Genomic DNA, 11,463 nt, shown 5'->3' with positions numbered 1-11,463 from the left:
TAAAAGAGCGGATGCTTCTGAATTAGCTGAAATTTGTTGACTGCTTCTAAGCTAATTAGAACTATAGAGTTACGGTGCTTTACGTCGAAATCGAAAAGCTCTGCTCAATTCAAACCAATAGCTCTTAAAAAAAATGAATAAATAAAAAAAATTTTGAATTCTGAAATTTTGAATTCAAATTATGTTTTTCACAATCACGAGTTGCAACAGGACCCTACTCATTCGTTACTACCCCACTTACTTGTTTTTAGAAACGGTTCCTGTCCCTCCAAGTCTGCCAATCCTCTTGGGCGGTTACGTGTGTATGTGTGTAAAGGCGGGTGTATGTATGCGTGTAAAGGCGCGTGTATGTATGCGTGTAAAGGCGCGTGTATGTATGCGTGTAAAGGCGCGTGTGTGTATGTGTGTAAAGGCGCGTGTGTGTATGTGTGTGTGTGCATGTGAATGAGCGTGCGTGTGTGTAGGACATGGACGCCACCGACCAGGATAAGCGGCTACCGGACGACAGTGCTCAGGACCTGCAGAGGACGGTGGGGTTGAAAAAGGAACCACAACGTCACGGACGGTCAAATGAAAACAATTAGCAATCGTGATTGCTCAAAAAGAAAAAAAGAAAAAAAACTTTGGCATCCCTAAAGAAATCCTTATGCAAGGAATGGGATAAAATATCAGTAAGTGAGTTGTGGCATGTAGCCACTTTGAAAAATTTTATATATATCAGACGAAATAGAAGTTTGGGCTTAATACTTTCATCAGCATTAAAATTATAATGTACTATGTTAGTCCAAGTTATTTCACCCTGTAGTTTGAATTAAGGAGATCACATTCATGTATTGCCATGCTTATGTATTACTGATATCTCCATGAAATTTAAGCAACCTTTTTATTTAGGACCACCACAAGCACATCGAAGGAAGTCTCCGATTGAATTAAAAATCATGGAAGAAGATTATAAATCAACCCAACTGCCCGAAATTGTCTCGTCGGAAGCTATTTCCGACACGGTCGGAATTCTGATCGAGGAGAATGTGAGCAATGGACGAAAGATGTACATAGCGGCCATCGCAAGTTTATTTACAGGCTTAGTAGCGGGATTTATTTCTGGATATTCAGCACCGGCTACTTATGATATGACAACAAACGAGAACAGTCCGATTTTCCCGACTGATGATGAAATAACTTGGATTGGAAGCGTGGTGTCTGCTGGAGTGATGGTCGGGGGTTTATGTGCAGGTATGAAATTGATTTGGAAATTATTTGGAAACTTAAACCTGTAACAAATTTCAGACGTAAAACTCAAAACCACATTCAGGGTAAGGTCACCATAAGCAGACAAAAGAGTCCAGTAACGGACGGTCATAAGCTTCGATTTAAATAATAAACCTTTTAGGCGGATAAAACTGGTTGTGTTGCTGTGGCCCATGAATACGTTGCAGCTATTGAATGTTATCAGAGTGAGTTTTATGAGCCAGTTGGTATTTACAAGGCAGTGGTGGAAGGCTATCAATAGCCACAACGAGGTCAGCTGGTGATTCATGTTCATTTAAATTTGATAAGACTTTAGTTCTAAAAATTTTAAAAGCTTTTGCACATTTTAAAGAGAAAAAGGGGGGAATTTTGTCTATTACTCATCATGGGCGCCCATATGCAAAATTGTAGGGGGGGGGCAGGGTTGGCCGAATTGAACCCAATTGGGATGGACCCAATGGTTTTTTTTGAAAAAACCCATTTAAAAAAACCCATTATTTAGCCCACTTTTGGGTTTTTTTAAATTTTCTGAGAAGTTTTTAAAAAAAATTAACTAATTTAAATACTTTTACAATTTAAACTTTTTTATTTGTTCTTAACCACAGACAATGAACATAAAAAATGAATTTTGAACTGTAATAGTATTTCTTAACTCTTAACGACATAAAAAAAAATACTTCAAAGATTTTAAATAAATATATTTAACTTTTTTCTTTAACTGGTCAATAAATAAATCAAATTATCTTGTCCAAGTCCTGTCACGTCTGATTTTCTCAATATTTGTAGATTGTACAGAGGAAACTAATCTAGTTAAAAGGCTTTCATGTGAATTATTTTCTGCTAACCAACACGTCACAAATCTCGAATAAACACAAGGTATATTTTTTAGAAATAAACAGATTTTACAAACGGTCGACAGAAAACAGAACAGGTACAGTATTTTCATTATCTTACGAAAAAGTTTAATATTTCTTACTCTGTACACAGAAATAGAACAACGGGCAACATAAAATTCAAAGAAATGTCTTGATTAAGCTGGAATTCAGTAAAAAGGGATTTAAACTACTTGAGGTTCTACAATAGTTTTGCGTAACAAAATGAAATACAATAAAGTAAAATGCAAAAAAAAAAAAAAAAAATTTAGTAACTAAAAACGAACAATAGATTTTATCACTCGAGAAGTAACTTTGCCTGAACTGTTGGTAATAATGAAAATTAAAAAATCTAAAACTTAACCATTCTTGGGTTTTTTCGTCTTTTATACTTTTCTTCAGAAAACGCTGAATTTTAACTAGTTTTTCAGCTTTTTTTTTTAACTCAAAGACAATTTTTGCACTTTGTCCATATACTTATGCTACAAGTACCCCACATTTTCCCTAAAAAAAGACAAAAAAAAACACATTTCTTTTAAAAAACCCAACTTTAGTTGGTTTTTTTGGGTTTTATTTAAAAAACCCAAAAAACCCTGGGTCCATGGGCTTTTTTAAAAAAAACCCGGGTTTTTGCCAACCCTGGGGGGGGGGGGGGGCTCAAAAATTCTAACCATGGTTTAGCAGGATATTTTCCCCGTGGAGGCAGATTTCAGAACAGATTAGAGTCATTAAAATTTGACATTTTTAATTATTTATTCATTAATGGCTGGAGAAGAAATATTTTTATATTTTTGCAAAGAAAAAAATACTAAGAGTGTGGTGTATCGAACTAATTGAACTCCGCTATCGTAACATCCTCTCGGGACAGAGCAGATCGGAACGAACTCCGGAGATGTGCGCATTGGCGACACACTCTGTCTTGTATATAGTATTGTAGCAATTAGAATAGTAAAGTCTAGTATTATAATGTTTGAATGATCCATTACATGTTCCAGCGAGCATAGGTTCCCTAAAAGGAACCATAACAAAAAGCAAGGAAGTTCTAATTTCCAAGTTGGGGTTCGAGCCCCCCTTGCCCCCCTATATGGGCCCCCTTGTTACTCATCCTATCTGTTGCTGGGTGTCATCAAATGTTTCGGTGTCTGTTACTGGGGGGTTGGACCTTTCTTCAAAATTGAGCAATTAAAAATAGAATTAACTAATTCAGAGGATCCAGGAGCAGTCAAACGTTAGATGAGATGTTGTTGCATGAGAGAAAAAGAGTTTAAAAAGTCGAAACACATTAAAAGGCGTAAAAAATTGAGTTCAGCTGAGGGCAATGTCTTAAGATGCCTTTGTCTGTGACTGGTGCCGTTTCCCTAACGTAATTTGTATTGAAGTATTTATGAATAACAGCTTTGAGCAACGAAGATTACTTTCCGTTATTAATTATTTTTTTCTTTTAGGTCCACTTTCAGACAAGATTGGCAGAAAAAATACCATAGTGTACAACACAATTCCACTACTGACCGGATGGCTAATCATCTCAATGGCCGAAGATGCAACAGAAGTCATAATTGGGCGACTTCTGACTGGTATTGGATGTGGTGTCGCCATTGTTGCAGTTCCCACGTACTGCGTCGAAATTTCAACCGCAGGTGTTAGAGGATTATTAGGTTCGGCGTTCCAAGGATTCCTAGTAACTGGAAATTTTTTCGTCGTATTTATTGGATCTTATGTGTCCTGGCACATTCTAGCTCTGGCTGGAGCTGGATTCACTGCGTTTGCATTTTTTTGCTTTCTGCCAATGCCCGAATCCCCGCGCTGGTTGCTGGCAAAGGGTAAACTTAACCTTGCAATCAATGTTATGCAAAAACTGCAAGGAGCGAGTGTAAACGCCGCTGAAGAATGCAATGCCATATACGAAGATCTTAAAAACGAACGCAAAGGCAGACTGTCTTTGAACGAGATGAAGCATCCCACGGTATATAAACCAGCTTTAATAGCAGTAGGACTGATGTTCTTTCAGCAATTCTCTGGTCTGATGGTCATTTTTGGATATTCCACCAAAATATTCGACATAGCAAAAAGTTTCTTGAATCCTAAGAAAGCCACAATTATTATTGGTGCTGTCCAAGTTATAGCGACAATAACAAGTAACTTGATTGTAGATAAAGCTGGACGGAAAATACTTCTCATAATTTCAGGATTGTTAATGTCCGCAAGCCTTGTTTCTTTAGGTACGTATTATTATTTGTCATTCGAGAAGCCAGGCTTTCAAGAAACTTATGATTGGATTCCTCTGGTAAGCTTAATTGCTTATGTGATAGCATATTCCATTGGATTCGGGCCAATACCCGCTTTCATTGCGGCTGAAATGGTTCCCGTAAGAGCACGTAGTACGATCAGCGGCATTGTCATATTCCATTGTGGACTTTTCGGCTTCATTGTCATGAAAACATTTATTCAACTTGGAGATCTTATAGGTTCTTATGGAACATTCTGGCTGTATAGTGTCGTAGCATTGATAGGCGTTTTTTTCGTTATTTTTCTAGTGCCAGAAACAAAAGGAAAGAAATTAGAAGATATATCGAAACTTTTTGTCAAATCCTAATGTGCCGCATATTAGTGTGCAATATTTACTTAATTGTGTATAAAGATTAAGTGCAATTTAAGCAAATATGTTAAATACTGTAGAATCTCAATAATCCGAAGCTCTTTTAACCGAATCCTCGTTTACTTATTCATTGGGAAGTGAACAACATCGCTTCAAGGTCACCGGAGCCGATTACACTGGCCTCAAAAAGTTAAGGTACAACATGTTTTTCGAAGCTCACCATTAAAAGAATGGCAGTAACAATAAATTGCATAGCTTGCATGAATGATAATAACGAACTTTAAAACCATTTATAAAAAAACGATAGCTAACACTTTTATTTTATAGAAAATACCGTATCTTTATGAGTGAGGAAAAAATATGCAAATGTCAAGCTTTCGTACTTTTGTGTGTAAGTTGTGTTGATTTTCAACTGTAGTCGGTAGTTTCGGTGACAATAATCAATAGAGTTTAGAAAATGTCTCAGAGACGTCGTTTGCCAGTTTCGTTAAGGTGGCGGGCAGTTGGATGGATGGAAATGGGATTGTCTCAAGCTGATGCTGCTAGACGTCTCAATGTGTCTCGTAGTGTAGTTCAGCGACTTTGGGATCAATACCAATCAGAAGATTCTGTGTTCAGAAGACCTGTTCCAAGCCGACCACGAGCTACAACACCCAGGGCCGGATTTAGAGGAGTGCAGGCGGGGCTACTGCTCCGGGGCCTCCAAAACAAAGGGGCACCCACAATAAAATTTTTACAAAATATCCTAACTTTCACGGGTCAGCAAAATTTACGTTTTTTCTCCCAGACTTTTTTTTTTTTTTTAAATTTCTACAAAGAATGCTTGCACAAAAATAATATTATTATCGATATATCAGAAAGCTCTGATTGCAAGTATCCATTTACTATCAATTTTTTTATTTGATCGAGCATTTCAGTGGCAATATATTTTTTTTTTATTAATTTAATTTGTAATTTGTACCTATGAGTCAAGGTATATGTCAGTTTTACAAACAACATCCAACCTAACAACCAATCAATATCAATACATATGTGTGTTTTATTTTTATAACATTAAGTTATCAGATTTCGCAAATGATTGTAAATATCTTATGAAAATAACCTTAAAAGTACATAACTTTTAAAATGAAATGTACGTTTAGATATAAATAAGAAACAATAATTTTAAGTCTATAAATTATAATAATAATAATATAAAAAAAATAAATAGCAGTAACATCAGGATGTATTTACTATTAAAGTGCTGATTGAAAGTATCGGATATATACATATATATCAAAATATTCGAATAAGTATCGGATATTTTCGAAAATATGATGATCTTTTTCGAACCCTGATTAGGGGTCTTCGCACTTCCAAATCCGGCCCTGACAACACCTGTTGAAGACCATTTTCGAGTTCTTTCGTCCCGAAGGAGAAGAACCACTACGGTGCCTCAGACCACTTTGCAGCATCAGGAAGAAGAATCTCTGGTACTATGGTGAGAAATCGTCTTCACAATGCAGGTCTCTATGCAAGACGACCACTTGTGTGTGTTCCCTTCAACGGACCACAGCGAAGGATCCGCTTACACTGGGCAAGAGAACATTTTTCCTGGACCCAGCAGCAATGGGCTCACAGACGAGTCCAGATTTACATTAGACAGTTAATCAGGGCGTCTACTGATCTGGAGGGAACAGCGCAATAGATACCGTCAATCCAACACTGTTGAAAGACCACAGTTATGGAGGTGATAAAATCATGGTTTGGGCAGGGGTCTCGCTCGGTGGTAGCACAGACCTGCTTGTGCTCCATGGTGGAATTCTGACTGAACGGAGATACCGGTATGAGATCCTTGATCCATATGTCCGCCGATATACTGGTGCAACTGGTAATGACTTCATTCTGATGGTTTGTAATGAGCTCTTATTGTTGAGGAGTGTCTTGAGGACCACGGCTTGGGACGAATGGAATGACCAGCTCGATCTCCAGACCTGAATCCGATAGAACATTTTTGAGACTTTCTTGGCAGACAGGATGCTGCTCGAAATCCTCCTCCAAGGTCGTTACACGAGCTGAAACAAGGCTTTTTCTGTGTCCGGTCTTCGCTTCCTGTTCCGGTGTCCGACAACTTAATAAACAGCATGGAAAATCGATGCCACCAATGCATTCAAGTTAGGGTGGACACATTCCTTTTTAGAACCCATTTCTGTATTGTTTCTATGACATTTTACTTCACAACACTGATGTTCTGTTTTCTTCAAAAATGGACTTCTGCAAAGATTGCTTTTTTTTGTTATAAATCGTTTTTGCAATACACTTATACAAATTTCTATGACGCATTCAATAAAAAATTATTTAATGCACATATCCTCCAAATTTTTTGTTTCTACGTTCATTCATTTGCAAGATAGACGCAAAAAACCGGTTGTACCTTAACTTTTTGAGGCCAGTGCATTTCTACTGCAGACAAAAATGACAAAGGAATGTAAGTGGACTTTGTAAGTTCCGAGAAAAACGCATTTGTTGTAGTAGTCCTATGTAGGCTTTCATTGAAAATTTTTTCTACAGAACCTACCAGTGCTATTAGTACTAAGGTCCCTATATATACGAGCCGACGCATCAGCTTAAGATTAGCCTTTTTGGATCGGAGCGCGTGTTTGAGTGGTTATCTTTTCTGGCGAGTAATCGTGTTTGGTGATTGTTCACTGCGAGCGATTATTAGTGGCACGTGAATTGTTTATTAAATAAAGTATTATTTTCTGCAAATTTGGCGAAACCGAAACTTTACTGTGGTAACCCAACCAGCGCAACAATGAAAAATCCGATCCAAAAAGGCTAAACTTAATCTGATGCGTCGGCCTGTCTATATAGCGGCTCTAATTAGTACTATCCCTTGCATCAACGCAGATGAAAGGTTCTCTTACCATTTGTACAGGTACAGTCGTTCCTCGCTACTTCGCGTTTCAACTTTCGCGGCTTCACTTCTTTTTTTTTTTTTCAAATATAGTAATTAACTTTTTTTATGCGCTCGTGTAAACTGTTTTCTACATAAGAATAACAAAGTATGTCTTTTAAGTAAGGTAAGCTCTTCTGAGGGCTGTAGTTGTGCTATTTGAGGGAGCGGAGGTATAAAATCGTCGAAGAAAGAGTTGGGAATCGCTATCTCATTTTAATTGTTAAACACTAACTGAAAAGTATAAATCACTGTATTATTACATCTGTAATTGTAAATGGTGTTCAACAATGTAATAGATTTTTAAGTTGTATACGTAATACCTTATGTAGAGGAAGAACGGGGGTACATACGGTCACTAACTGGCAATTAATTCATCATCGAACAAGTTGAGCTATTTTCATAGATTAGTAGTAGTGTGTACGAACTGCATGTGTGTGTGTAGTTTATTGCTCAATAATTAACAATTTGATACCTATAACGTCTAACATATCTCATTTTCTCATATTTTGTGCATTTTTTTAAGTAATGCAAATGTAATGGTGGCTACGTTTCATGTCTAGAGGGCTCTACCTATGTTAAAAACCTATTTAAATTGTCTTAAGTAACTTTTATGCTCCAATTAGGAAAATATACGGTTTATAAATACAGAATCCTACTTCGCGGAAATTCAGTTATCGCGGTAAAGTCTGGAACGAATTAACCGCGATAAGCAAGGGTTGACTGTAGTCTTGAAATTTTTAATTTTGGCATTGGCATCCCTTTGCTTCTCACTGCCTCAAATGCATTTCTATGACTTCCGCTTTTTTCTCAAACACACCTGTAAATTTTTAGAACACTAAGTAATTCTATTTCTTAAAACGCCAGTAAATCCGAATCTGAAAGTGAAATATTGATTTGTTAAGTAATTATTTTTTAACTATGTATTATGTTTAATCTTTAAGAGCAACCGAACAATGGTTAACTCTTAACTGTATCATTACAAGACAATAAAGATTAATGTTTACTACATATCTTATCATCATTAATTATTCCCTTTATATAGCTATTGATTTATTATTATTACGTTTTGAGACAAATGTTGTCAATTCAAATGGGTAAAGAAAATTGCATCACTTAATCGAATAATATTTCTTAGAGCTGACGATATTCGATTTTTCGGGACCGACAGTAACATGTTTTACGTAGTTGTAAGAAAAAACTAAATTATTATCTCTTAAATAACTGACAGACTCTACACTGCTTCGAAAATATAATTTTAATGAAAACCTAATTGAAGCTTTAAACACCTGAAAAGTTCTCATCAATAAACAGCAAATGGAAAATTAAATAGCGACTATGAGGTCTTATATTTAGTTTCAAATTATCAGGATCACCACCAGAGGCACTGAAGTTTTATCGTAGTCTCACACCTGTGTAGTTAGTAAAAAAAAAATAAAGGATGATCCTTTTTTTACATTTAATTACTTTAATAATAAATTTTGATGTGCGATTCCATTTTTTTCCGAGAGCCGTGAGAGAAAAGAAAAGCGCAAAAAAAAAAAACTGGGAAAGAAATTAAAAGAAGTTTAAGTTCATTTCCGTGCAATTCCTTTGTTTAGTTTATTTGGTTAGGCTGGCATCGCAACATCACTGATAATGACACAAAACAGATATCCAGCTCAAAATAATTATCATAGGCTCACATGTAAAACAAACTGAAATGTTTAGATCAAATAATCCAGTTCACTTCCTCAAAACCTCTAACTTGGTTAGTTAATTTCTAGGGGTTTGACGCACCACCAAGCGGTAGCATTGGAAAAAACACCCTCAGAAGGGTGTCTTGCTGTGCATGAAGAAGTCGTGACGAAAGGAAACATTAAAATAATTAAGAACCTTCACAAAAAAAGAACCAAAAAATGCTCAAACACACAAAAACAAATTGAACAAAACCATGGCTCGAGATTAGCTCCATGAAACAAAACAGAGTAATAGTAAACAATCGAAATTGGTTACAGTTAACGGTTCCCTTTCGATCTATAATAATACGGAGGAAGAACATACACTTGTGAAAGGAAAAAGCATGAAGTGCGCCACGTGACTACAGGTTTCATTTTTCTACTGAGTGATGTCATTGTTGGTATCAACCGTCATTGAGCGTCTAATAGCAGACGAAACTCTGATTCTCTGGCGTCCGTTAACAACATGCTATTTTACAAGTAAAAAACAATTATTTTTCTTTGTATTTGAAAGAGGTCTTTTGGAAATTTTTAACTAAGAAATGTTGTAAAGGAATCATCAATTTTAAACAGGAGAAAATTGAAGTTTGCCAAATGGAATTCTGAATTTTACCGAATGATAAAATATGAGCATACACACGTGGATACCAGCTTCTTTTTCGCAGTTCAAAAACTTGAATACACTACATTGCAGTGACTCAAAGAGTGCAGCGATTCAAGAAACTACCGAAAAAGGTTCCACATCTTTTTTCACCCGCTTTGTGGTAAAATATAGCTTTCAGATGTTTGCACTGTAATGTAATTTCATACTGTCGTTCACTAAACTTAAAAACAGGTTATTAGTTTCGAAATTAATTGTTTCCATCCCTATCTTGCGCATTTTTCCTAAAAACGCACATTCGTAAACAGAACTTTTCTGTTTACGACAATTTCTGTTGTTGCCAATCCCTATCGAACGCAATTTTCCTAAATCCGCACATGCTAAACAGAACTATGGATGTCATCTCGATTAAACCATCTTTACAAGGCCGTATCCAGAAATTTTTTTCGGGAGGGGCCCGGATCAGCACATTGCCCTAACACACACACACACACACACACATATAGTATATATAGACACACCAAACGCATAAAAATGTTAACATAGAAGACTTTTTGTCTCGATTTTTAATGATTCCACTGTTTGGACTGTTGTTATTTCAATTTCTTATTATTTTTCTTATTCACCTTGTAGTGGTAAGGATAACAGGAGAGTGTCCCTTTAAGTCACCTGTAATATCCATAATTTCAGGGGGTCGGGGGTTTCCCCCGAGAAATTTTCGAAAAAAAAAAGCTGTATTTTGAGGCTTTATATTAGGTAATTGTCACTACAAAAATATCAAAAAAAAAAGGCAAACAAAGTCTTTTAAAAGTTATACTTTCTTTTGCAAATCAAGATCAAACAAAATAAAAACTGCTTGCTCGACAAATCATGGAACTTAATGGACAGGAAGGAAAAACGAGAGAGGAGAAAAGAGAAGCACCCCGCCATTTGCTTGTATCGGCTTTTAGTGAAGTTTGTTTTTGATCACTCGCCCTACCCCATTTTTTTTTCATTAAATGAAAATTGTACAAAATAGTTTAAAAGAAATGGTGTAGACATTCTGAAAATGAGAACGGAAGAGTAATAGTCTGGCCATTTGGACAATTCGTACTTTATTTTCTTCATAAAATACAAAATTGAAGAACTTTTCAATGAATTTCAAAAACTTCAATAATTTTCAAAGACTCTCGAACAGTTGAAATTATTTGAAGCTCCTTATTTACACTTTTCAGAAGTTGATTGCAGTCTTACAAAATGATTTTAACTTTGTAAGACACACCCGTTTTAAGTTAAAAATAAATGCAACGAAATATTTCTCGAAACAAACTTTTTTTTTTCAATCACAAGTAGTGCAGAAAATGAAAGAGAGTAGAGTAAGTGTTATTTTTTTTCTCATACTAAAGATATTAACAGTATACAGTAGAAGTAAGAAATAAAAAAACAAGCAATAACAAAAGAACTTCCATGATACTGAATTCGGCATTAAATAAATGCAAGACAAGAAACATGTC

General features: G+C 35.9%; 1 protein-coding gene across 1 annotated transcript; it reads left to right on the top strand.

Moving 5' to 3' along the window:
• The first annotated feature begins 938 nt into the window (after positions 1–938).
• Positions 939–4,713, top strand: LOC129226203 (facilitated trehalose transporter Tret1-like). The gene is made up of 2 exons (XM_054860803.1): positions 939–1,233; positions 3,566–4,713. The coding sequence occupies exons 1-2, from the start codon at positions 939–941 to the stop codon at positions 4,711–4,713; spliced, it is 1,443 nt and encodes a 480-aa protein (XP_054716778.1).
• The last annotated feature ends 6,750 nt before the right edge of the window (positions 4,714–11,463 follow it).

The sequence above is a fragment of the Uloborus diversus genome, chromosome 7 (assembly GCF_026930045.1).
Source record: "Uloborus diversus isolate 005 chromosome 7, Udiv.v.3.1, whole genome shotgun sequence".
NCBI classification, from domain to species: Eukaryota; Metazoa; Arthropoda; class Arachnida; order Araneae; family Uloboridae; genus Uloborus; species Uloborus diversus.
Note: the sequence above shows the minus strand (reverse complement) of the source record. Positions and strands in the feature narration are given on the sequence as shown.